Source organism: Paroedura picta, chromosome 7 (genome assembly GCF_049243985.1).
Source record: "Paroedura picta isolate Pp20150507F chromosome 7, Ppicta_v3.0, whole genome shotgun sequence".
NCBI lineage: Eukaryota > Metazoa > Chordata > Lepidosauria > Squamata > Gekkonidae > Paroedura > Paroedura picta.
The window spans coordinates 4798815-4826428 of record NC_135375.1 but is presented as its reverse complement, the minus strand read 5'-3'; the positions used below and the strand labels follow the sequence as shown (position 1 = coordinate 4826428).

At 55.9% G+C, this 27614-nt stretch overlaps 1 protein-coding gene across 1 annotated transcript in view; it reads right to left on the bottom strand.

Moving 5' to 3' along the window:
• The window catches only part of IL11RA (interleukin 11 receptor subunit alpha), a 97185-nt gene that overhangs the window by 28861 nt on the left and 40710 nt on the right, over positions 1-27614 (bottom strand). Inside the window, 1 exon segment of the mRNA XM_077346598.1 lies at positions 7329-7415. Within this exon segment, the coding sequence (XP_077202713.1) occupies positions 7329-7415 (87 nt within the window).

Here is a 27614-nt window from a genome sequence, read left to right as displayed (position 1 = left end):
GGGTGGCGGCCAGCTGCAGCTGCCTGGTTCACTCCACTTCCCGGGCAGGACCCTCTTCCCTACAGAAGCCCCTCCTGGGCGGAGGAACTGCCTGCCTTGGGGGGGGGGTCTCACACCTCCCCTCCTTAATGAGGTGTGAATTGCTGGGGATTAGGCCTCTCTTACCCTCAGCAGCTGTGCTCAGGCCAGCAGCCTGCAACCCACCAGGTGAGGGATCTGCTGCCCCCCTTCCTGGAGCTAATGGGGCCGACTGTAGGTTGCCAACCTCCAGGTGGTGGCTGGAGAGCTCCCTGGATGGGCTGGCCAAACTGTGGCTCTCCAGAGGTCCATGGACTACAATTCCCATGAGCCCTTGCCAGCATGCTGGACCGCTGGAGAGCCACAGTTTGGCCAGCCCTGAAAGTGGATGCTATGGAGAGTGGGTGCTGGGGGGCATACCATCTTGCCCCTTCCCAGTCCCTCCCTCTGCGGGCTCCACCCACACAATCTCCCCACCCCCACCCCACAGCTGGCCACCCGAGCTGGGCCCTCCCTGGCCTCTCTGCCTAGAGGGAGGGAGCCTCATCAGAGCCAGGCCTGTGGGTGGGGTGCGGGGGGGGGGGGGCTCACACCGTCGCCCTGAGTGGAAACAGCCTGGAGGGGGTCCTTTTGACCCTGCTGTGCAGAGCTCCGTACATTGCCCAAGAGGCAAATATGACCCCCCCCCCCTGATTTCAGACAAGGGAGATTGGACCACAGCGGAATCAAACAGCAGGAGAGATTCACTGAGCAACATAATAAGATTCAGATTGCACAGAAAGAGATCAGACACGGATGCCCAGGCTCTGTGCTTTGTGGCTGCCAACACAACTTTGTGGCCAATTGTGTAACATGCATCTCCTTGGCCCCAGGCCTGGCGAAGGTGGAGGGAAGGCGGCCAGCCAAAAACCAGCCCCAGTGCTCCCGCGGAGGGACTGCCAAGCACAAGTTCCCACCCTTGCTGATGTTCTCGGGGCTTTTGATAAAAGCAGCCATCTTAGCAGAGGTCGGATCCAGCCCCAAAGAACACTTTCAACTCCCGACGTAGCAAAACTCGAAACCATTTGAGAGCGGCAAGCGGCTCCTCCTGAGGAAGCGGCACATTAAGCAGCCATGCCTGTAGGATCCCTTCCCCACCAATCTCTGCCAAGCAGCCCCTCATGTGCCAACGGGGCTGCCAGCCTCCATGGACTGGCCACAGACCTCCCAGAATTACTTTGGGATTAGCCCCTGCAGAGGCCCCTCCCCTGGCCAAGCCCCGCCCCCAGGCCCCACCCCCAAATCTCCAGGCTTTCACCGGCAGGAACCTGGGCAGGACCCCATCCACAGTCCTGTGGTGCCAGGGGGGCTGGACTGCTCTGCAGTTCTTCCGTTTGGGGCGCTTGATTTACGGCTCTGTTTTGCAGTTTTATTCCTGTTTATAGATTATAAATAGATGGTGTTGTTGGGCTTTTTCTAAATATTGATTTGGATCTGGTTTCAGGATGCAAGCCACTCCCAAAGCCATTCAGCAGAGGAATGGAGTAGGAATATCTCGGATGAATACAAAGAGCGAGCAAGCCGCCAACCCTCTCTCCATGAAAAAGTGGGTGAGCTCTCCAAGAGCTCCCTCGAACACATGACCCAAGGTGCTTCTTGCGAGCAATGCCTTGGCAACCCCTTCCCCCTGTTCACACATTACAAGGAGAGCACGTGCATCCCTTTGAAAAGAAGAGCTGGCACGTGTTCACTTCACAAATGAAACCTGGGTCAATCTGGGGTTTAAAGAGCTCTGCGCTCCACCGCCACCAACCGGCTAATGGTCCCTGGCCCTAAAGAAGTCCGCCTGGTCTCGACCAGGGCCAGAGCATTCTCTGTCCTGGCCCCCACCTGGTGGAATGAGCTCCCGGAGGAGATCAGGGCCCTGACAGAGCTGAAACAGTTCCGGAGGGCCTGCAAAAAGGAGCTCCTCCGCCAGGCATTTGGTTGAGACCAGGCACAACCAACAGCGAATGAAGGGCCCCCGCTCCCCCCCCCGCTCCTCCCCCTCCCCCCCTCTCCCCCTTTCCTCCCAGAACTCCACCAGAGCGCTCTGGACCTGTTGTGGTATTGCACCGTTCCATCGTTATATTATTTTATTATATTGTTATACTGTTACATTATTCTGTTATATGGTTACAACCACTGTTATTAATTACTGTATGTTTTAACGAAGACTGTTTCATGTATCGTTGACTAGTTTTAATGTAAACCGCCCTGAGCCTTCGGGGAGGGCGGTATATAAATCTAAATAAATAAATAAATAAATAAATAAATAAATAAATAAATAAATAAATAAATAAATAAATAAAATCAGCACATTCAAACATGAGAATTACTCTACACACGCTTGGAAAAAAATACAATTGCACACGCATTCCACATTACAAGCTGTGCCATTTATGAACAGGGCTAGTGTAGGGTGGCAAAGAATTCTGAATGCCATGGGCAGGATCCTGCGCCCCTGGAAAGAGGACCTGTCAAATTACTCTGAGCTGAGCCCTGAGATTCTGGTCTGTTTCAACTCTGGTGCAGATTTCTGCAATCCAGACCACACATTGCAACGTGCGTGAGACCCTGCTGACCACATCTGACTTACATTTTATTTATTTTTGATTCATATTTCGACTTCTTAGCCACTGCTCTCAGCCAGGTTGGCTCACAGTGGCTTGCAGCTTAGCAAGAAAGATACAACCATCCTATCTTATAAAAAACACCCCCAATACAAAAGCAGAAACAGAGACAGCAGCCTAGGGGCTGAACCTCCAGAGGAACTGGCTGGCCCCTGGGTGAGACGGGAGGCTGGACTGGAGGGACCATCTCTGGTCTGACCCAGCAGGGCTCTTCTGAGGGTCTTCTCAGGGGAAGGCCTCGACCTCTCTGCCCTGTGGCTGGCCCTGCAGAGGAACTGGCTGGCCCCTGGGTGAGACGGGAGGCTGGAGTGGAGGGACCATCTCTGGTCTGACCCAGCAGGGCTCTTCTGAGGGTCTTCTCAGGGGAAGGCCTCGGCCTCTCTGCCCTGTGGCTGACCCTGCAGAGGAACTGGCTGGCCCCTGGGTGAGACGGGAGGATGAACTGGAGGGACCCTCCCTGGCCTGACCCAGCAGGGCTCTCCAGTTCTCCTTATGAAGGCCTCGGCCTCCCTGCCCTGTGGCTGGCCCTGCAGAGGAACTGGCTGGCCCCTGGGTGAGACGGGAGGCTGGAGTGGAGGGACCATCTCTGGTCTGACCCAGCAGGGCTCTTCTGAGGGTCTTCTCAGGGGAAGGCCTCGGCCTCTCTGCCCTGTGGCTGGCCCTGCAGAGGAACTGGCTGGCCCCTGGGTGAGACGGGAGGCTGGAGTGGAGGGACCATCTCTGGTCTGACCCAGCAGGGCTCTTCTGAGGGTCTTCTCAGGGGAAGGCCTCGGCCTCTCTTCCCTGTGGCTGACCCTGCAGAGGAACTGGCTGGCCCCTGGGTGAGACGTGAGGATGAACTGGAGGGACCCTCCCTGGCCTGACCCAGCAGGGCTCTCCAGTTCTCCTTATGAAGGCCTCGGCCTCCCTGCCCTGTGGCTGGCCCTGCAGAGGGACTGGCTGGCCCCTGGGTGAGACGGGAGGCTGGACTGGAGGGACCCTCCCTGGCCTGACCCAGCAGGGCTCTTCTGAGGGTCTTCTCAGGGGAAGGCCTCGGCCTCTCTGCCCTGTGGCTGGCCCTGCAGAGGGACTGGCTGGCCCCTGGGTGAGACGGGAGGCTGGACTGGAGGGACCCTCCCTGGCCTGACCCAGCAGGGCTCTTCTGAGGGTCTTTTCAGGGCAAGGCCTTGGCCTCCCTGCCCTGTGGCTGGCCCTGCAGAGGGACTGGCTGGCCCCTGGGTGAGACGGGAGGCTGGCCTAGATGGGCCCTCCGTGGCCTGACCCAGCAGGGCTCTTCTGAGGGTCTTCTCAGGGGAAGGCCTCGGCCTCTCAGCCCTGTGGCTGGCCCTGCAGAGGAACTGGCTGCCCCCTGCGTGAGACGGGAGGCTGGACTGGAGGGACCCTCCCTGGCCTGACTCAGCAGGGCTCTTCTGAGGGTCTTCTCAGGGGAAGGCCTCGGCCTCTCTGCCCTGTGGCTGGCCCTGCAGAGGAACTGGCTGGCCCCTGGGGGAGACGGGAGGCTGGACTGGAGGGACCCTCCCTGGTCTGACCCAGCAGGGCTCTTCTGAGGGTCTTCTCAGGGGAAGGCCTCGGCCTCTCTGCCCTGTGGCTGGCCCTGCAGAGGAACTGGCTGGCCCCTGGGTGAGACGGGAGGCTGGACTGGAGGGACCCTCCCTGGCCTGACCCAGCAGGGCTCTTCTGGGGGTCTTATCAGGGGAAGGCCTCGGCCTCTCTGCCCTGTGGCTGGCCCTGCAGAGGAACTGGCTGGCCCCTGGGTGAGACGGGAGGCTGGACTGGAGGGACCCTCCCTGGCCTGACCCAGCAGGGCTCTTCTGAGGGTCTTCTCAGGGGAAGGCCTCGGCCTCTCTGCCCTGTGGCTGGCCCTGCAGAGGAACTGGCTGGCCCCTGGGTGAGACGGGAGGCTGGCCTAGATGGGCCCTCCCTGCCTTTATTATTCAACCTGAGACCTTCTGCATGGAAAGCCTGCCTGATGCTCAAGCACCTGCACTCATGCTGGCTCAATGGGGGGGGGGAGTTCTCTTTCCCGTCTTGACCTTGGACACCCTCCAGTGGACACTGGCCAGAGCTGGCCACTTCTGGAGAACTGGCCCAGAGGTTTATTGTCCGTCCCATTCCAAGGGCTCAGGAAAGGAAAAAAGCTGACTCTGCCCTGAAAAAGGGATTCTGCTGTGAACTGAGGCCGTTAATTCCCAATCTGCAGCCTTTTCCCACCGGAGGGACGTCTTTGAGGAAGGCCCCAACGCAGCCCTAAATCACGGGACAACAGCGAAAAAGGAGAGCACGTGCAGACGGCCGTTCCTTCTACAAGCGGAAAGTATTTTGGCTTAAGAATTTCGGCCGCCTGACCCTCCTTTCCGGGGGGAGGGCAGCAGTGCCTCGAGGGGAGGGGGGGCAGCGGGGGCGGGGCAACGTGCCCAATTACAGCTGCCAACCAAATCCAGCCTGGCAGCAGCTTTCTGCCACAAACGCCGTGAGGACCTCTCCCCGAGGAGGCAAGCGTGGCCCCCTCAGCCTGACCTTGGCCGGGTGGGGGAACCTGGTGGAGGCCTGGCTACAACGGCCCTCCCCTCTGGGGCTGCCCCAGGCGGCCTGCACAGGTTCACTTCCTGGCCGGGGGTGCTCAGTGCAGGGATCTCCGTCAGAGAGCCGGCTCCCACCAAGCTGGAGGACTGGGGTTCCCGTCAGCTGTGATTTAGGATTTAGGGGGCTGTTGATTGACGCTCTGCGCTGCTGGCTTGGAGCTCAGCTTTTAGCTTGATGATTTTTGCCCAACGCTTTAACTTCTGGATTCCCGTTTGACACTTTTTATGGCTTATTGGAAACTGCTTGAGACATTTTTCCTTGGCGGAAATTTTGCAAACAAAGCCTTCCCTGGAAGGGCAGGAGATCCCTTGTCCTCTCAAATGGGGGCAACAGGCTGACCCCCGCGCAGTGGCTTCCTTCTGCCTGGCCCCCTCCCCAGAGGAGGGCAGCCTGTTCCCTGCTTCTCCACCCAGACAGCCTTCCTGCCACTGGCCCAGCAGGGGAAAGGCAGAGAGGGACGGACCAGAACCCCTGGGATGAAATTAAAGCAAAAGAAATTCCGTCTGAACATCCAGAAGTTCCTGACAGGCAGAGCAGTTTCCCAGTGGATCAGGCTTCCTCAGGAGGTCGTGGGTAGAGGCTGGAGAGCCATCTGACAGAGAGGCTGATTCTGTGAAGGCTCAAGGGGGTGGCAGGTGACAGTGGATGAGCGAGAGGGTTGTGAGTGTCCTGCACAGAGCAGGGGGTTGGACTAGATGACCCAGGAGGTCCCTTCCAACTCTAGGATTCTATGATTCTATGATCCTTGAAAACCCCTCCAGGACCAGGACTCTCTCTAGCTCACCCCACATTCTCAGTTGGGGAATGAGGGAGTCCTAGGCTGTGGGATATGCCGAGTCTGGCCCCACCAGCCCACCCTCCCAGTTTAGTGGCACTGACATTGGAGCTGAAGTTGCCAATCTCCAGGTGAGGCCAGGAGATCTACAGGAATTACAAACAACACAGATCAATTATCTTGGAGAAAACGGCTGCTTGTCGGCCGGAATCCAGGGCATTACGCCTCTGTGGGTTCCCTTCCCAGGTGGCAACCCCCCAAAACCTCAGGAATTTAACCACCTGGAGTTAGCACCACAGATGAAATGCCTCAGTCCCACCTGCCAGGAGAGCCACGGAAAGGTTTGGACCCCGGACTGGGCTGTCTGGGCTCTGGCTTCAGGGATCGAGACCGCAAAGAATCCCCTTGGCTTCCAGCCAGGAGGAGCGTTCGGTAAACTCAGAATGCTGCAGCTCGCTCGGCAGGGACTGCAAAGGGACCAGGCAGGAGGAGTGTCTCCCCCCCCCCCCCCAGCAAGCCAAGGTGAAGCTGGAGCCGGGTCTGTCCTGCAGCCCAGAGTTACCCAGGAGGAGGGGGAAGGAGCTCCCTGACGGCGGACCTCGGCCAAGGGAAAGCTCTTTGCTCAACGAGCGGCCTGCAGACGTCGCCTGGCTCTTCTAGTCTGGTTTGCACGCAACGAGTCCGCGGGATGGGAAAGGGGGGGCTCCGGGCCACGGGAATGGAGAGCGGCCGCGAGTATGCCCCCCCCCCGGCCCATGGGGCAGCTCAAGATGCTGAGGGCAGGGCGGCAGGAGAGCCGAGGGGTCCAGGGGAGGTGGCCTCCGCTCCTGCTGGCAGCCCCCCCCCCTCCCGGTTTCCGCCGTCCCCCCGCGGCCTCGATCCCCCGTTGCCGGAGAGGAGCCGGCTCCCGCCACGTGCTCTTGGGGCTCCGCCGGGTCCCGCGAAGGCCGGCCAGGCCAGGCCAGGCCAGGCGGAAGCGGCGCAGGGACGGGACGGGCGAGCGGATCGAGAGCGGATCCTCCGCGGAGGAAACGAGCGGCGGGACGGAACTCCGGGGCCGCCCTCTTCGAGCCACCCGGCGCAGTCGGGCGGGGACAGCGGCCGTCGAGGGAAGGACGCGGCTGGAGCCCCCCGGCGAGCCCTCTGGACGGCGGCCGCCCACGCGCCACGCGCCTCTCGCCCGCCGCCCACGGCCAGGCCAGGCTCACGGGGCGCCCTGCCCACCTCCGCCCTCCTGCCTGGCCCCGGAAGGAAGCCCCCCCCCCTCCCACCGCCCCCGGGCGCCCGTCGGGCAGCCTTACCTTCAAGTCCTGCGGCTGGGGCTGCGCGGGCGGCTGTGCCCCATGGCCTCGCGGCGGCGGCTTCCGCGGCGTCTGGGTCGGCGAACTCTGCGGACAGAGAAGGAGGCTCAGCGCTGCCTGCAGGCGAGGAGCCCCGACGCTCCCGCCCTCCCCGTCCCCGTCGGCCGAGGCTCTGGCAGCCGCCGAACAGCCGCGCTCTGTTAATGAGCACAGCCGCCCGCCAAGGCAGCCCGCGGCCCCTGCAGGAGGGGAGGGAGGGGAGGGGAGGAGAGCCCGCCCCGCGCTGGAGAAATGCCTAAAAATAATGTCAAAAGCCAAGAGCTCGTAAAACTCGGCAGCCAGGGGAGGGAGGCGGCGGGGGGGAGGCAGGAGCCAGGCCTGGCCTACGGGGCAGCGGGGGGACCGGGAGGGAGACCTGGCCAGGCCCTGGGCCCGCGAGCAGGGCCCGAAGAGGGGGGCCTCTCCGCAGCCGGCCTGCTCCATGCATTTGTGTTGCTGGCCAGGAAAGCTCCCCGGCAGCGGCCTTTCGCGCATTCCCGAGGGCCCGGGAACAAGAGACCCTCTGAAACCGGGCAGAGACGGCCGAATATCGCGACCCGGCAGGGCAACCCACGGAGCCAGGGAGCACAAGCGCAGCCCGACCGACCGACCGACCTCAACAAGACCCTTTGGAGAAATGCCGGAAAAGAGAGCCCACCGCTCCGGGGCCACCACCAAGGAGACCCTAGAAGCCCTTCTGGCCCCTTGCCCGGGTGGGAGGTCTATCTGCCTCTCCGGGGAAAGGGGGGCACGGGGGCTTTCCTCTGCTCTCCCACCCACAGGAGCACAGACGAAGCCGCCGTCGACTGGATCGGACCCTCCGCCCCTCAAGCTGGCATTTTCAGCAGCCCCCCCCCCCCCCCGGCCTCAAGCAAAGAGAGGCCGCTCACGTCGCCTTCCGCCTGGCCCTTTTCACGCCTGGAAAACCAAAGAGAGGGAACCTGCACGTGTGGCTCAGAGCAATGGCTTGCATTCCGGCAAAAGGGGCTTCAGTCACACTAAAACCATCCCAGTCTGCCCTTTAACCTGGAAGTGGCCCTGCATCTTCTCAGCACATGAAGAACAACAAGAAGAGCAAGAAGAAGAAGAGTTGGTTCTTATATGCTGCTTTGAAAGAGGCTCAAAGCGGCTTACAGTCGCCTTCCCATTCCTCTCCCCACATCAGACACCCTGTGAGGGAGGGGAAGCTGAGAGAGCCCTGAGATTACTGAAGAAGAAGAGTTGGTTCTTATATGCCGCTTTTCCCTACCCGAAGGAGTCTCAAAGAGGCTTCCATTCGCCTTCCTTTCCTCTCCCCACATCAGACACCCTGTGAGGGAGGGGAGGCTGAGAGAGCCCTGAGATTACTGAAGAAGAAGAAGAGTTGGTTCTTATATGCCACTTTTCTCTACCCGAAGGAGTCTCAAAGAGGCTTCCATTCACCTTCCTTTCCTCTCCCCACATCAGACACCCTGGGAGGGAGGGGAAGCTGAGAGAGCCCTGAGATTACTGAAGAAGAAGAAGAGTTGGTTCTTATATGCCACTTTTCTCTAACCGAAGGAGTCTCAAAGTGGCTTCCATTCGCCTTCCCTTTCCTCTCCCCACAACAGACACCCTGTGAGGGAGGGGAGGCTGAGAGAGCCCTGAGATTACTGAAGAAGAAGAAGAGTTGGTTCTTATATGCCACTTTTCTCTAACCGAAGGAGTCTCAAAGAGGCTTCCATTCACCTTCCCTTTCCTCTCCCCACATCAGACACCCTGTGAGGGAGGGGAGGCTGAGAGAGCCCTGAGATTACTGAAGAAGAAGAAGAGTTGGTTCTTATATGCCACTTTTCTCTAACCGAAGGAGTCTCAAAGTGGCTTCCATTCGCCTTCCCTTTCCTCTCCCCACAACAGACACCCTGTGAGGGAGGGGAGGCTGAGAGAGCCCTGAGATTACTGAAGAAGAAGAAGAGTTGGTTCTTATATGCCGCTTTTCCCTACCCGAAGGAGTCTCAAAGAGGCTTCCATTCGCCTTCCTTTCCTCTCCCCACATCAGACACCCTGTGAGGGAGGGGAGGCTGAGAGAGCCCTGAGATTACTGAAGAAGAAGAAGAGTTGGTTCTTATATGCCACTTTTCTCTACCCGAAGGAGTCTCAAAGAGGCTTCCATTCCCCTTCCTTTCCTCTCCCCACATCAGACACCCTGGGAGGGAGGGGAAGCTGAGAGAGCCCTGAGATTACTGAAGAAGAAGAAGAGTTGGTTCTTATATGCCACTTTTCTCTACCCGAAGGAGTCTCAAAGAGGCTTCCATTCACCTTCCTTTCCTCTCCCCACATCAGACACCCTGGGAGGGAGGGGAAGCTGAGAGAGCCCTGAGATTACTGAAGAAGAAGAAGAGTTGGTTCTTATATGCCACTTTTCTCTACCCGAAGGAGTCTCAAAGAGGCTTCCATTCACCTTCCTTTCCTCTCCCCACATCAGACACCCTGGGAGGGAGGGGAAGCTGAGAGAGCCCTGAGATTACTGAAGAAGAAGAAGAGTTGGTTCTTATATGCCACTTTTCTCTAACCGAAGGAGTCTCAAAGTGGCTTCCATTCGCCTTCCCTTTCCTCTCCCCACAACAGACACCCTGTGAGGGAGGGGAGGCTGAGAGAGCCCTGAGATTACTGAAGAAGAAGAAGAGTTGGTTCTTATATGCCACTTTTCTCTAACCGAAGGAGTCTCAAAGTGGCTTCCATTCACCTTCCTTTCCTCTCCCCACATCAGACACCCTGTGAGGGAGGGGAGGCTGAGAGAGCCCTGAGATTACTGAAGAAGAAGAAGAGTTGGTTCTTATATGCCACTTTTCTCTACCCGAAGGAGTCTCAAAGAGGCTTCCATTCACCTTCCTTTCCTCTCCCCACATCAGACACCCTGGGAGGGAGGGGAAGCTGAGAGAGCCCTGAGATTACTGAAGAAGAAGAAGAGTTGGTTCTTATATGCCACTTTTCTCTACCCGAAGGAGTCTCAAAGAGGCTTCCATTCACCTTCCTTTCCTCTCCCCACATCAGACACCCTGGGAGGGAGGGGAAGCTGAGAGAGCCCTGAGATTACTGAAGAAGAAGAAGAGTTGGTTCTTATATGCCACTTTTCTCTACCCGAAGGAGTCTCAAAGTGGCTTCCATTCGCCTTCCCTTTCCTCTCCCCACAACAGACACCCTGGGAGGGAGGGGAAGCTGAGAGAGCCCTGAGATTACTGAAGAAGAAGAAGAGTTGGTTCTTATATGCCACTTTTCTCTACCCGAAGGAGTCTCAAAGAGGCTTCCATTCACCTTCCTTTCCTCTCCCCACATCAGACACCCTGGGAGGGAGGGGAAGCTGAGAGAGCCCTGAGATTACTGAAGAAGAAGAAGAGTTGGTTCTTATATGCCACTTTTCTCTAACCGAAGGAGTCTCAAAGTGGCTTCCATTCGCCTTCCCTTTCCTCTCCCCACAACAGACACCCTGGGAGGGAGGGGAAGCTGAGAGAGCCCTGAGATTACTGAAGAAGAAGAAGAGTTGGTTCTTATATGCCACTTTTCTCTACCCGAAGGAGTCTCAAAGAGGCTTCCATTCACCTTCCTTTCCTCTCCCCACATCAGACACCCTGGGAGGGAGGGGAAGCTGAGAGAGCCCTGAGATTACTGAAGAAGAAGAAGAGTTGGTTCTTATATGCCACTTTTCTCTACCCGAAGGAGTCTCAAAGAGGCTTCCATTCACCTTCCTTTCCTCTCCCCACATCAGACACCCTGGGAGGGAGGGGAAGCTGAGAGAGCCCTGAGATTACTGAAGAAGAAGAAGAGTTGGTTCTTATATGCCACTTTTCTCTAACCGAAGGAGTCTCAAAGTGGCTTCCATTCGCCTTCCCTTTCCTCTCCCCACAACAGACACCCTGGGAGGGAGGGGAAGCTGAGAGAGCCCTGAGATTACTGAAGAAGAAGAAGAGTTGGTTCTTATATGCCACTTTTCTCTACCCGAAGGAGTCTCAAAGAGGCTTCCATTCACCTTCCTTTCCTCTCCCCACATCAGACACCCTGGGAGGGAGGGGAAGCTGAGAGAGCCCTGAGATTACTGAAGAAGAAGAAGAGTTGGTTCTTATATGCCACTTTTCTCTACCCGAAGGAGTCTCAAAGAGGCTTCCATTCACCTTCCTTTCCTCTCCCCACATCAGACACCCTGGGAGGGAGGGGAAGCTGAGAGAGCCCTGAGATTACTGAAGAAGAAGAAGAGTTGGTTCTTATATGCCACTTTTCTCTAACCGAAGGAGTCTCAAAGTGGCTTCCATTCGCCTTCCCTTTCCTCTCCCCACAACAGACACCCTGGGAGGGAGGGGAAGCTGAGAGAGCCCTGAGATTACTGAAGAAGAAGAAGAGTTGGTTCTTATATGCCACTTTTCTCTACCCGAAGGAGTCTCAAAGAGGCTTCCATTCACCTTCCTTTCCTCTCCCCACATCAGACACCCTGGGAGGGAGGGGAAGCTGAGAGAGCCCTGAGATTACTGAAGAAGAAGAAGAGTTGGTTCTTATATGCCACTTTTCTCTAACCGAAGGAGTCTCAAAGAGGCTTCCATTCACCTTCCTTTCCTCTCCCCACATCAGACACCCTGGGAGGGAGGGGAGGCTGAGAGAGCCCTGAGATTACTGAAGAAGAAGAAGAGTTGGTTCTTATATGCCACTTTTCTCTAACCGAAGGAGTCTCAAAGAGGCTTCCATTCACCTTCCTTTCCTCTCCCCACATCAGACACCCTGGGAGGGAGGGGAAGCTGAGAGAGCCCTGAGATTACTGAAGAAGAAGAAGAGTTGGTTCTTATATGCCACTTTTCTCTAACCGAAGGAGTCTCAAAGTGGCTTCCATTCGCCTTCCCTTTCCTCTCCCCACAACAGACACCCTGTGAGGGAGGGGAGGCTGAGAGAGCCCTGATATGCCTGCTCGGTCAGAACAGCTTTATCGAGACTGGTGAGCCCAAGGTCACCCAGCTGGCTGCATGTGGGGGAGTGCAGAATCGAACCCAGCATGCCGGATTAGAACGCCACATCCTAACCACTACACCAAAGGGTGTCTTCACTTTAACATCATAGAAGCGGAGGGAGGAAAGGAACTAGGACCAGTTTTGTAGGTCTTCCTCAGTTCATCCAGCCCTTACTGTGACGAACCAAACACGTGCATCAAACAATGGCAGAAATAGAATTTAAACACCAGCCTACAAGCTTCTGCACTGGGATACACAGTTACAAATCTGCAAATTTATCTGTTTGTCTGCTTGATTTATTCCCCATTGCTCGCGGCAGGTTACATGAAAAATAAAACCCCACATAGACAGTTAAAACCATCCATATCCCCCCATTACAAATTCAAAATCTGGTGGCCAAAAAGTGAGCCCCAACCTCCCCCCCCCCCTATTTTCCAGCACGTCCCTTTGACAAGTGATTGGCACTTCCTGGGGGCTCTCCCAGATCACCCTAGCAGGTTCGGCCGCATGAGGCCTTGGTCTTGTCTGGCTCACACACCAAACCCTGACGAGTCCCGGGGTGGCCGGGAGGGACTAAAGACAGGGACCCTTTCAGGGCAATACGCTGGATTCCTCACCTCCTTCCAAAAATGCTCCGGAAGCAGCAGGGAATTGCATGTCTGGCTCTCCAGGCTTTCAGACGGAGAAAGGTCTCCCATCCCCTCCTGCCTGGTCCTTTAACTAGAGATGCTGCTGGGGATTGAACTGGGGACCTTCTGCAGGCCAAGCAGAGCCTCCCATTTTATGGGAACAGGGAAGATGCTGCTCCTCGGAGGAAGACCTGAGTAGAAGTGAGAAAACTGACTGCAGAGAAAGAGCCCTGGGCTGCTTTCCCCATCCTCAGGGACTGGAGTAGCACTGCTGACCAAGACAGAAATGTAACGTGTATCCTTCTTTGTTGTTCTTCTCTGGTTCTGGGGGCGGCTCTTTTGGGTCGGTCTCCCATAAAGGCTCCTTTTGGAACTGAGGTTTTTAATGTATGTATTTTTACTTGGGGCAGTGAACGTCCTTAGGCTGCCAGGGCAGAGCCGGATGCAGGGGCTGGCTGTCCGTCTCCCTGTCTGCAGTCGGTCCTGCTCGGCTTCCAGCTGCTCAGTCCAAGATGCATTTTGGACCTCTCCCTCCCTGGCCTGTGTTCCGAGTCTTCTGGGCTCCATTTGCTTCCCTGCCTTGGTAACCCTGGCTATTGTGCTTCAGTAGAAAGTATAATTCGTTCCAGATCCGGCCCTGCGCTCCTTCCTGGTTCAGCACAGCCCACGAGAGCAAGCAGAGGCTGGACTCCGTTGGCCGGGACTTCTATCCGAAGGAGCACATTTGGCCCTTGGACCCCCTCCCCTTCAGGACCAAGGCCCGGGTTTGAATCCCTTTTCACGTTCTCTTCCCCTCTTTAATTGCTCTGAAGTCTGTTTGCAAGATTGGGGCTTGGATCTGGCTCGCTCTTCAAATCCCTTCTCCCTACTCGCATAGGAGGAAGAGTTTGGGCCAGCATTTTCACGGCCCTGGCCCGTTTTAGCCCTGCCTCTCCAGCCTCTCCCCTCCCTGCGGAGAATGGCTTACGGGCCGGTTGGGAACATGGCCAGGATTCCACTGTGGCAAGGACGGGCCGACTTGTCCAGAGCTGAGTCAAAGGCTGCAATCAGAAGGACCGTAAGAGCATTGTGGCCTCAGGGAGAGAGGCAGAAGGGGCTGCCGGTCTTGGCCAATCCCAGTTGCCACCAGGCCAGCTCCTCCTTTGGTGGCCCAGTCCCCCCAGAAGATGCGTCCAGCCGGAAATAGCACATGAACATGATTTGGGAAGCAAAACACATTAAAAATAATCAAAGTTAAATGCAAAAGAATACTAGTTATCAAGGATGTATGTTTGGGTGAAATATATATGGAAATAAAATGCGGTCATAGGAAGAAAAATAGGACTAAGACTTTAGAAACTATAATAGAGATTCCCCCCCCCCACACACACACACACAAACACTCCTTATTATGAAGTTTGTTAGATATACTGTGATACAGGGGTAGTCAACCTGTGGTCCTCCAGATGTCCATGGACTACAATTCCCATGAGCCCCTGCCAGCAAATGCTGGCAGGGGCTCCTGGGAATTGTAGTCCATGGACATCTGGAGGGCCGCAGTTTGACTACCCCTGCTGTGATATATCTAGTGATGACACGACCCTTCTGTGAGAAATGAAGGAAGGCCTGGGACAGCTGATCACAAGGGTCAACGAAATTCAGCCTTTTCTTAAACACTAAAAAGACAAAAATAATGACCATTGCAAAAACCAGACATGTCACAAGAACAGTTGAGGGTGAAGAGATCGGATGCGCTCAAAAATTCATTTTTCTTGGATCCCAAATTGAGGTCAGTGGCGGCTGCAGTACGGAAATAAAACATCAAATTGCTCTGAGTCGCTCAGCAAGGACAAACTTGAACCAAGCATGGAGAAGCAAGGACAGAAGGCAGACGACCAAGTGAAGATTAGTTCAGTCTGTCCTATTTCCAGTAGCCACCTACGGCTGTGAAAGTTGGATGATGAAGGAATCAGATAGGAGAAGAATCGATTGGTTTGATCTCTGGTGCTGGAGAAGGCTTCTGCGCATTCTCTGGACAGCCAAAGTCACAAACAAGGAAATGCTACAGCACATAAGCCCTGATCCATCACTGGGAGGCAAAATCACGAAACCGGCTCACTTCCTTGGGCCGTATCCTGCGATCCAAGTCAACGGAGAGAGGAATCATGCTAGAATTGGTCAGTGGAAAAAGGAAACCAGGCCGACAAAGGGTGTGGTGGTTGGACGTGGTCAGGATGGACACCAGCCAGAACATTACAGAACTAAAGCAAGTGAAAGATCAGAAATGGTGGTGACAGTTGAGCCATAGAATCGCCAAGAGTCGGACTTGACTGAATGGTTAACATCATCATCATGATATATATACTGTTACTGAGACTATATAGAAGACTTTATACGTATACAGACACCAGAACTGAGACTAGAAGATTGTGAGAAGTAAACACACACACATACACACACGGCCTACCCAGGAGACTTGGCTAGAAGTAGGCAGGATAAATTTATAACATTTGACTTGTTCTTCTTTTGCTTGGGAAAAGTAGCGACATCTGACACCGGGAGGAACCAGAAGACAAAGACTAGGCAAAAATCTTAAGGGCATCGGTCACAAGAGACCTCACTCTTAGAAAACAGCCAAGACGGACATAAACACTTGGGAAGCTTGTGTACATGAAATGAGTTCTTAAAGAATTTGGTTTACAGTGAATTCTGATTGTGGCTAAATGGATACAGCGGCGCAGAGGTGAATCTGATGGATACACTCCCCCCCTCCAATTAGAGATGCAAAATTCATATCCCTGGTTCATGGTCTAAACCAGGGGTAGTCAAACTGCGGCCCTCCAGATGTCCATGGACTACAATTCCCAGAAGCCCCTGCCAGCATTCGCTTCTGGGAATTGTAGTCCATGGACATCTGGAGGGCTGCAGTTTGACTACCCCTGTTCTAAACTCTGCCTTGTGGATGGAGGGGGCTGATGTTAGAATCCTACAGCAGGAAGGGGGCATCCAGGCCTCTAGTCCCACCCCCTGCTCAGTGCAGGATCAGCCTCCAGCATCCACGGAAGTGGAAATGTTGATCCCCATTTTGAAAAATAAAAACTTTTCTTTAATAGGATCGCCCATAGGGAGTGAGAATCAGAAGTTTTAAAAGGCCCAAGTACAACACCGGACAGCTAATAGCGTGGAGCGAAAAGGGGGAGTGAATTGGGAGCCAGCGCTGAGGAGACCCCGGTTCACAGCCCCACAGCCCCTGGGCGAGCGACTTTGACCAGTTGTTTATTTATTTACTGGATTTATATACCGCTTCTTCCAGCAAGCTGGCTCACGGCAGTTCACAGTCACATAACGTACAATACCCAATTCCATAAAACCATAAACAATAACAGGAAAAACCTAAGAACAATTCCCACAGCTAAAACTATGACTCCATAACTCTATAAACAGTGGTAACAATTAAATTAAATTCTGTCAGAGGCTGTACAGCTGGCCATGCCAATAGCCTAAGGGGGCAACTGACGGGGCCCGCTGACATTGACCACTTCCTGCCCCCGGCATTGAAGACTCCTCATCCATCTGCAAGGACCCCTTGCAGCTTGCGGCTGTAGAATCATAGAATCCTAGAGTTGGAAGGGGCCATACAGGCCATCTAGTCCAACCCCCTGCTGAACGCAGGATCAGCCCTAAGCATCCTAAAGCATCCAAGAAAAGTGTGTATCTTGTCCTCTGCACAAAAGGCCTCCAGCCTGATCTCAGGAGCGTGGGCCTTGGAGGCCATGGAGCATGGGCCATGGAGCGTGGCCGAGCCTGCCTCCTCAGGGGAGCGCAGAAGCCACAGCCTTCTGAAGTGGCAGCCGAATGCTGGTCCAGTCCTTTGCTCCTAGGAAAGCCTCAAGATCTCTGCCTGAAACGCCAGGGAGGCTCCCTCCTTCCCCAGGGGAGTAGTTGGCATCCTCTCACAATGGCACGGTAGAGGGCACCTGCGCAGGGCAAGGGCGGGAGAAGAGATTTCCCTGCTAAGGGCTTCAAAGGAGTCTTTTTGCTCCCTCCTCATTGGCTGGTGATGAGTGTACACCTGCATGCTGTTTAGCTGGCTTCCCTCTGGACAAGGGTGATGAAGCCAGCGTGTGTGTGCGCGCGTGTGGCAAAAACCAATTAGAGCGCGGCCTTCAGGCTGCACTCGATTTAAATTTGCAACCCTCTTGGAAGCTTCAGCCGCTCACGCTAGTTATTTTTATTTATTTATTTTATTTTCCCATCAAGCACGGAAAATCTTGTCAATGTGTTCCAGAACAGGAAAGGTGACCCTGGCCAGGGAATCAGCATAAAGCCTCTCCCAGGCCCTTGGGCTACGAGGAGTCACCTCGGATTTCAAGGAGTACCTAGATCAGGGGTAGTCAAACTGTGGCCCTCCAGATGTCCATGGACTACAATTCCCAGGAGCCCCTGCCAGTGCATGCTGGCAGGGGCTCCTGGGAATTGTAGTCCATGGACATCTGGAGGGCCGCAGTTTGACTACCCCTGACCTAGATGGTGACCTCAAAAGCAGCCGTGGCCTGTGCTCTGCCCGGGCGGGTCTCTTTGCTGCCAGGCTCCTGGAGTCCGAGGCTGCTTCTGCCTCAGCAAGGCCCCCCGGGCCCTGCCCACGCCGAGCCGCCTTTGGGAATCCACGGCAGGCAAATCTTACAGGCGCCCACATTGCAGGCCTCACTCCGGCCAAGGCGGCCTCCCTAATGCTCATCACTGCCAGTCCTTTTTTGTGCTGCGCGTCAATTGAGCAGGAGATTTGGGGCAGAGGGAAAACTCGCACTACCTCTCGCAGCACAGAACACGTTCGCACAACGCGGTGCCACAAGAGGGCAGAGGGCGAGGGGGCTCCTCCCGGAAGAACGCGTGGCCAAGGGACGGGGAGCGGCCTCTGGAGAGCTCTGCCGGGGACGTGTATATGCCTTGAGGTGTGTGTGCCTGCAGGCGTGTATCCCGTGGAGGGTCAACAGGCAGAGGGGATATCGGAAGAGAGCCTCGAAGGCCAGCGTAGGACCCAGGGTGGAACAGCGCACAAGATCTGAAGAGGAACCAGAACTCCCAAGCCCGTTCGGCCTCCTCGGTGGATATCTGCGGGGGCCCCTCAGAAACGTGGGTGTCTTTGGAGTGAGAGCAGCTGATCTTGGGCTGGCTGCCCCCCCTTCCTGGCCTGGCGTCTGAGCAGTCCCGGATCCCTTTCCCTGCATGGCTCCCCAGCCTCTCCAGAAACCTTGGCCTGCCTCTGAGCCTCCTCCTCTCCGCGGGAGCGAGCCGTGCTTTGGCCCCCGGCCCTTCTGGCCCTGGCAAGGGCATAGCCCAGCTCTCCTTCCAAGCACGGAGGCGCACGGGTCAGCCAGCGGGCCGGCTCCAAAACAAACAGCGCACCGTTCCTGTGTTCGGAGGAAGGGAACGCTGCATTCCAAGAGCGCAAAATAGCCCTCGCTTCCCAAACAAAGGCTCCTTTTGGGGCTGCAGGAGCTCCAGGTGCATCGAAAATTTGGCAGCGAAACGGCCCCCAAATGACAGGGCTGTGGGTTTGGCCAGCCACCTGGGAGGGACCCATTAACCACTTAGCTCCCAGAGGAGGGGGACTCCCAACTCCTGCCACATAGACGCCAGCCGGGGAGCTGGGAAGGGGCCAGGAGGGGGGTGGGGCACAATCCCGGCCATAAATCATTTCCTGCAGAAGGCCTGGGCCTGCCGTGCCATGTGGAGGTGGCCATTCCCACAGCAGCCCACAGATCAGGGGGGAAAGGCCCACCCCTCCTCCTGAAGCAGCAGTCTCAGGACCCCGGAGCCTGGGCTGGGTTTTGTTTATAGAATCATAGAATCCCAGAGTTGGAAGGGGCCATACAGGCCATCTAGTCCAACCCCCTGCTCAACGCAGGATTAGCCCTAAGCATCCTAAGGCATCCAAGAAAAGTGTGTATCCAACCTTTGCTTGAAGACTGCCAGTGAGGGGGAGCTCACCACCTCCTTAGGCAGCCTATTCCACTGCTGAACTACTCTGACTGTGAAAAATTGTTTTCCTGATATCTAGCCTATATCGTTGTACTTGTAGTTTAAACCCATTACTGCGTGTCCTCTCCTCTGCAGCCAGCAGAAACAGCATCCTGCCCTCCTCCATGTGACAACCTTTCCTCAGAGGCCTCTCAGAAGACATCGGACAGGGAAGGGAGTGGGCCAAAACCCAAGACCACAACCAGACCACAACCAGGACGTGAAACACACGTGGCCCCTACAGGAGACAAGCGGCTTTTGACTGTGGGAGAAAGAGCCACACATCTTCCCTAGAGAGGGCAGGCCGACAGGACCCCTCCTGTTTTGGCACCAGGGGCAGAACGGCTGCCAAAGTTGTGCCTGGGGTGGGAAGTGCCACCGAGTCAACGCTGGGGTTGTCAAGGCAAGAAACCTTCGGAGGCAGTTCGCCACGGCCTGCCTCCAACTGCCTTGGGGTCTCCCATCCAAGTGTGGAGTAGGGCCGGCCCAAGATCTGGCCAGACCAGGCTCAACTGAGCTAAGACAGGACAGATGCACGGAGGTGGCTTGCCGTGGCCTGCCTCTGTGTCACCACCCCGGGCTCCCTCCGGGGCCTCCCAGCTGGATGGATGATGATGATGATGATGATAATAAAGAATTAACTTGGGAAATGGCGATTTCTGCTTGTCACATCCCCCAATGCCGGGGCTCTGAGAATACGCCCTCCTTGCACCCTGCCCCAGCTGGATCTGCTGTGTGGGTGAGCCAGAGGTAAGCAAGCCATGCCCTGGACAGGCCTGAGACTGCTTAGCAGGCCTTGGGATAAAAAGTGGCATCGCAGAGAGGCTGGAGGAAACCAAGAGGCTGGAAGCTGGGCATGCAAAAGACCTGCAAGGAGGTTGCCAGAGGTCACACTGACTTTTAAAAAAAAAACCTAGAATGTGGAAGGCATCTCTTCCATGTGGGGCAGCATGCACACCATGCAGCTGTCCTCTTCTAGCAGGCCCAACTGTGTGCAGTTCACACCCTCAGCTCAAAGCAGCTTACAACAGGAGCCATCCTCCCCCCTGCCCCCCCCCAGGCCTCACTCCTGGCTCTCAGACAGAACGTCCTTCATGGGGCACGGCTGGCGGCGGAGCACCACTGCGTCCGCGCATTCACACACCCATCCGGGGGCCCAGCGAGAGCCAGCCCCGGGCTCCCCCCACAGCTCCGACTGCCAAAGAGGCCACGCTCCTCACCGGCCTTTGCGAGGGGACCGTAAAAGGAGCCTCCCTCAGGTGCGTTTGCCTTGGCCGGGGCTCAAATCCAGCCAATTAGAGCAACAGAAAACAGATATTTTAAAACCAACCGAGGAAAATAATCCTTGCGGGGTGGAACAGTGAGTGTGCCTTCTATCAAACCCAGATGGTGCAGGCTGGGCTGGGCTGGGGTGGGGGGCAGGGATGCAAAACACAGGCCTCAAAAATAATAAAAGGGGAGCCTTGTTGGAGGGTGGGGGGGGGGCAGGGGGGCTGGCTTGCCTTCTCCTGCTCCTGGGGTGGAGAGAGGGGCCTGTGCACAGGTTCCGGGAAAGCGCCAGATGCCGAAGGGAAGTTGCTTTGAATTCGGAAGTGGGTGGGCCTGTGTGCATCTGGCTGCAGTGCAGGGAGGCTCCTGGGAAAGCAGGTAACATTTCCCCACCCCCTCCCTCTGCAAGGCCCTCTTAAGGACAGGCCCTCCCCGCGGAGGGGGGGGGAAGAGGGGCCGAGGAGCTGAGCGGGGGGGGGGGTCCACGGTGTGCCAGGACTAGCCCACAAGGAGGACTGCAGTGCCAACGTCGAAGACCCCGGAGCCCTGGATTCCAGACAAGGACGACAAGAACGAAATCTAAGCCCACCACATCCAAGGAAGGCCAAACTCCTTGCCGGCCGGCTGGTCGCCGCATCTGACGCCACGAAATCTCAATGGGCCGCCAGTCAGAAGCGAATCTGCGCAGTTGATTCTAGGCTCCCGCAGGCGCCGTGACCAATGCATTGGTAGTGCCAAGCCATTTCTTCACAGCCCATGAGCACATGGCGTGCGGGAGTGCACCTCCGTGGGTCAGGAACATTCCCTGCAGCAGGCACATGGGGCGTTTCATGCAGATCCCGGCCTGACTGAGCAGAAGCCAAGCCGGCCCTTTGGCTGTGCTTTGGGCTCCTTGCTGCACTGTGGCTTCATTTTTTGCACGGGGGTGTGTGGGGGAGGGGGCAGGGGCAACTGCACGGTCTCATCCTATCGACTCCCTCATTTTTTGCTACCGCTTTTCCAAGTGTCCAGAGGAGGGCAACAAAGATGGTGAGAGGTTTGGAGACAAAGAAAGGTTGGGGGAGCTTGGTCTGTTTAGCCTGGAGAGGAGACGACTGAGAGGGGATCTGATAACCTTCTTCAAGTATTTAAAAGGGTACCATGTAGACGATGGAGCAGAGTCGTTCTCTCTTGCCCCAGAGGGACAGACCAGAACGAATAGGATGAAATTAATTCAAAAGAAATTCCGTCTAAACCTCCGGAAGAAGTTCCTGACAGTCAGAGCGGTTCCTCAGTGGAACAGGCTTCCTCAGGAGGTGGTGGGTTCTCCATCTTTGGAGATTTTTAAACAGAGGCTGGAGAGCCATCTGACGGAGAGGCTGGTTCTGTGAAGGTTCAAGGGAGTGGCAGGTGACAGTGGGTGAGCAAGAGGGTTGTGAGTGTCCTGCATAGTGCAGGGGGTTGGACTAGATGACCGAGGAGGCCCCTTCCAACTCTATTATTCCATGATTCTATGAACTTGCCCTTCCCCGAAGTCTCAAAATAGAGTACATAATCATTATAACAATCATAACATTAAGATATACATAATCTTAATTGAGCAGCTTTAATATTCTAGCAGAGAGAGGCCATGTAGATATTGATTTTGAGGTGTGGTGACAAATTGGCTGGTGTTGTGAGCAGGGGAGGCAGAATTTCGATATTGCAGCTGCTGTCCCCGTCTGCACTGCCTTTCCCCACCCGGCCCCCCAAAAGCCCCCTATCTGCCCCCCTCCCCAGCAACTCCACCAGTCTCGGCAGAAAGACCCATAGGGATATTTCATGGCCCTGAGGGAAGATGGACTTCCACCTTTTCATCTGGCAGCATTACCGTCTGCTCTCTCCCTGACTCAGTCGCTCCATCCGTAAAACAAGGAAGACAAACGACACATGGAGGTGGGGAATGGGGCGGGAAATAAGATTTGGAAGCATTGCCCAAATGACGCGTGGCGGGGCAGGATCAGCCGTTCCAGAGCCATAAGCACGCTCCCTCTCCCTCTCCCTCTCACACACACACACAGACCCTGCCCCAACTGCGGTGGTAGACCAGGGGTGCCCACTGGCCAGCTGTTCCCCTAGGGTCAGCCATTCCAGGACTGATGCCTCCCTCGTCTCGCCTTTCTCCTTTCCCCTCCCTCCCTTAGGCAAGCTCCTAACGAGGAGGCTGTGATCTATCAGCTCGTATTTTCACACTCCCTGGCTTTTGTTTGCCCGACAGGCCGGCTTCTTTCTCTCCCAAAATAATATTAGCACAACAGCTGCGAGGGGCACAGCTCAGCAGAGGCACAGAAGAGCCAGCTTGGGTCGCAGCAGCTGCCGGGCCCTTCAGCTGCTGGAGGGGAGTGGAACCTTCGGAGGGCAGGACTCCCGTGAAAACGAAAGAGAACAATCATCTCTGTTCGCACAACAGTCCTGCCGTGCGTGCTCCCACAGCCAAGGCAAATCTGTTCAGCCTGTTGCTGACCTCTTGAGATCCTCCATCAGAAGGTCAGTCGTCCCTGAATTCGGCTCCTTTGCTGCCACTGCCCTGCTGGCTCCCAGTTTCCAGCAAACTTCGAGGAGGACGGCTTTTCCAAGTGCCTTTTGCCCTTGCAGGACACCTGCTCCTTCCCATATGAGAAAGGCAGCATTCTAGTCCCCCTCAAGGATCTGCATCCGATTCCTGCACTGGCTCCTGGGTCCTTCTGGCCCATTCAGGCCGCTTCACCCCACCCCGCAGTAGACTGAGCTTCCGTCAGGCTCTCTCCCTGTTGTACGTCAACAGAACTTAAAACCAGCTGAGGTCTTTGCAAGGAAAAAATAACCCACCCTCCTTAATCAGCCTCTTAATTAAAAGATTCCTGATCTCATTTCTTCTTTCTGTTTAGAGGTAACAAGCAGGTCACCTCCAAGATCCATGGAGTTATCTCACTTTCTCCCCTCCTGCTCCCCCTGCATGATTTCCTCGTCCTTCCCCGGCACCCCACACAGACTCTTCCCTTTCACTCACTTCCACCCAACAATCTATCCTCATCTGCTGCACCCAGACGGATCAGCTCCCCCCCCCCCTGGCAGTCTCTCCTCTTCCACACAGCTAAGCTTTCCTGTTCTCTCTCTCTTTTAACTTCCCTTTCCCTGTTTTGCTTCCATCTTTACCTTTTCATTTCTCTCCCTCAGTGCAGACTGACAAAAACCAAGGCTTGGAATGGCTCTGCAGTATTGTTATGGTTGCCTAGCAACCCTCAACCAAAATAGCCACCAAAGACATAGTTTTGACAGATCTCTATGGGCATTCATTGCTCAGAGCTACAGATGCTGTTTCTATTATCTGGTTGTTGCTTTTTACATACCCCAAAGATTTTTTTTTAAGCTTTCATATTATTTTTGCAAACATGGATCTTCCCTCAGATTTGTTGTAAAATTGCCCTCTGCCATCTGTCCCTGGCCCCATTGTGTGGATTTTTTGATCTGCACTCCAGGGCCCAGTTCAAAATTTGACATAATCATGAGAGGAAGCATACTTTCAAATAGCGATGCCGTCCAGGAATGAACAGGCATGACCAATGACTCCTCCTGCAAAGCACATCACTTCAGCATTGCCGGTCTACCCCGGGGAGGCTGATGCAGGTAAAAAATATTGCCACAAACCAGTTCAGGAGACAAAAATAGGAGGGCAACTTGGAACACAATGGAATGCAGATGTCGAGCAGGGTTCGCTCTAATAACCCCATGAATTAATGGCAGCCCTTCCAGGCAGTGCAGAAGCTGCAGGGGTGTGTGGGCCCCAGAGGCCTAAAGCTTCCTTTTTTGGTGACACTCCCTGGTGAACATCAGGGCTCCGCCTGGGGCAGGTCCTGCCGTTATATTTTCCTGGACAAACTGAGGGATAAATGAAGGAGCACAAGATTAGCTGTCGCCTTGGGAACAGAGGAAGGAAGCGGCAGAGGGTGGAAGGAAGGAAGGAAGGAAGGACAGAGAAGCAGGACATTTATTATCATGACCTTAGGTTATAATGCCGTGTGACATGCAGGAGAATGGCCCTGAAGCTAAGATGACTCACTTCAAAGAGCTATAAATACACCCCCCCCCACACACACACACACACAAATTATTACTGAACATAACTGGAACTTATATGCAGATGCAAGATGACCTTCTGTCCCTTTTCTTGATGTCGTATCTGAGAAAAACCTGGCCTTGCATTTGAGTAAATACGGCACTGACCGCTCTCTAACAGGTTGTCTACAACAGCCTGTGCAGGGCCAGTTGAAAAGAAAGAGAACGCGGAATCCACACAAAAAATCCTCAGCTTTCTGTTTTGTCTCCACAGAAGGAAAAGAAAGGCAACTTTTCTGCAATCATTACAGAACAGCAGAGCAGAGAGGCCGAGGCCTTCCCCTGAGGTTGCCTCCTGGCTCTGGGGAGCTGGATCAGAGATCAGTGCTGCTGAATGAGGATGTTCTCCTCAGCCACCATGGCTGGTAGCTGCTGACAGACTTGTCCTCCGTGAATCTGTCTAATGATTCTCTTAAAGCTCTCTATGCCTGTGGCCATCACTACACCCTCTGGCACCCTCTGGTTCCATATCTGAATCCCTCTCTATGCCACGCAGTATTTCCTTTTGTGTGTCTACTGTCCATCAGTTTCATCGGATTCCCTTAAATCTGAGTATTTTGGGAGAGGGAGAAGAAAGTCTTCCAACTCTTGTTACCCCTGGCATACTTTGGAAAGCTCTCTATGTGCCCCCAGTCGTCTCTTTTCTCAACTGAAAAGTCCCCAGCTCCCCCCTCATCCTCTTGCTCTCCCCCCTCCGTAGCACTGCAGCACAGAGACTGCCACCACCACAGGGTCCCCACTGGACCCCTCACAGCGTGGGGGTTAAGAAGCAGGGGAGACCATCCCTCGGTTCAGAGTCTCTCCAAGAAAGTTGCAGGGAGGAGGTTGTGCCGGATGTCCCAAAGGGCCAAGTAAATGCCGGCCTGGCACCACTGGGCCCAGCATGCCAATCGAGACAACGCCGAGGCCTGTAGGACAAACACTCTTTCTTCTCAATTGGGCAGGGAACCCGATGCCCCTCCCCCAGAGCGATACCCTTCCCAAGCTTCCCAGCCCCAGACCCGGCAGTGTCCTGCAAGGGTTTCATGTAACTGATGGGTGCTCCACCTGGGCCTGGGCAGGCGGCAGCTTCTGGGGCTCCTCCGTCCCACCCCCGCTTGCCATGACCCTTCGGCAGCTGCCCCGTCTCACACACCCTCCCGCCACCGGGTCCTGGCAGACGACACCGTCCGAATTCAGCTCTGCAGCTGGTGTGGGACTGGAGGTCTTGCAGCCATCGACCCCTGGAGGAAAACAGCAAGCAGGACGGAGCAAGACTTGAGTCTCTTACGGAAACAGGAGACGGGCGAGAGGCAGGACGCTCTGAGCCTCTGCTGAGCACAGCTGCAACTTTGCAAAGCGATCCTCTCTAAAGACAGGCTCCGGACTAAGGGGGCCAGAAGAGGCCTCCAGGATGATGTTTAAAGCCCACCTGAGTCTGTGGCCAACCAGGTGTCCCTGGGAGGCCTCTGGGGCCCCTCTCCAGCACTGGCACTGAAAGATATACTACCACTAAAGCTGGAAGCTCCATTCAGCCCTTCAGGCTCGCAGCCATTGACGGAGCTCTCCGTGAGCCTCAATAAGCCCTTCAAAAGCCGCTGCAGGAGGCCCCCTCGGCTTCCTTTTCTGTCTGAGGCGATTCGCACTATTCGGCCCCCACTCAGGCAACGGGAGGGGGTCATCGTGCCCATTTCAATCAAAACACACACATGGAAACTCACACCCGGGTTGCGACATGAGGTTTGGAGCCGACACCCAGAGCTGTCCACTGAGGCACGTGTCCTTCTACCAGAGGGCACCAGCCTCCCCAACCCCAGACCCCACGGAGGCGGCACTTCTGTCTCCCAGGCACAGCCAAGTGCTGCCTCTCAGCCCACCGACCCAAGCGGGACCAAAAGGAGCCAAGAAAGGAAGGGCACACCGAGGACGGCTAACTGCAGGCACCAACGTGGAAGGCGCCACCTCCAGCTGGCACTCAGGCCCCGTCATCTCCTGCAGGGTGTGAAGCAAGCCCACGGGCTCCCTCTTCGCGAGAGGGGGAGGGGCAAACAACAGTGCCCCCCCCCCAGCCGTGCATTCCTTTCCCGTCCAGCCTGTCCTCCCGGGACGGACATTCGATCTACAGCCAGGCAGGCAGGCAGGCAGGCCCACACGGCCCTCCCCTCCGGCAGCCCCTCTCTTCCGCAGGAGTCCTTTTACAAGCTGCCAGGAGCAAGGCTGCTGGGCTGGAGGGGAGGAGAGCCGTGAGGACCGCGGTCTGCAGAGGCGAGGCTGTGTTCCCTGGCCGAGGTCGGCCCCGATGGCCCAGGGCGCTTTTCTGGACTAGCCTCACCTGGATGCTTGGAGCAAACACCTCTCCAGACAGCTTCACTCTTTCACTTCGCTCACTAATACGGGGCCTTTCTCCCCGGCAGAGACCCAAAGTGGCTCCCGTTGTTCTCCTCATATCTCCTTTACCCGCACAACCACCTTGCGAGGTGGGCTAGGCAGAGAGTGACTGGCCCAAGGTCACCCAGCAAGATTCTGTGACCGATACGTGGGGATGGTGAGGCTTCCCGACCCAAGTCCGATCCTCTAACCCGGGAGTCCCCAATCTTTTTTATCCTGACACTGCAAGAGGCGGGTCCAGCCACAAAATGCTCACCACAGCTGGATGCCAGCCTCACAGGGCAGGTCCCCGTGTTGTGGAGGCCGCTGCTGTCAAGCAACATTCTGGGGACCCCTGCGCTAACCCCTCCTGGCATGCAGGGCTTCCTTCTTTCCCCACGGCCCACCCACCTCCTTCTCCAGAGAACTCGTCCCCTGCTGCACGCTGCTGCTACTCTCAGTCCCTGAAGAAGAAGAAGAGACGTTGGCATGAGGCCAGTCTTCCCCCTGCCTGGACTAATCTCAGCCGGCCCCCAGATGCCCCCCTGGCTGGGGCCACGACCCCCCCCCCTTACAGCCACTGCACACAGAGAGATTGCTTCTCCCCAGTCCGCACAAAACAGCCTCTCCTGATACCCTGGGCGAGGATTTGGGGTGCCCCTTTGCTTCGGGGGGCCTCTCTGCAGCAGAATACATTTTGGCTCCTTTGAGCCCCCTCTCCCCTCCCCCGCCTGGCGGGTGATCAAGATTTTGAGGAGATGAAGTCTTGCATATCAAATGACTTCGGCTTTCAAAGTTGACATGTGGGGAAGGGGGGGGGGGATGTGTGGAGCCTTAGAAAACAGCCAGGAAAGGAATTCCTTTGTGGGAAGGAGAGAACTTCCCCCTTTCACTACGGCCCGATTTAACTCTTTTATTCCCACAACTGCTTCAGCGGGGAG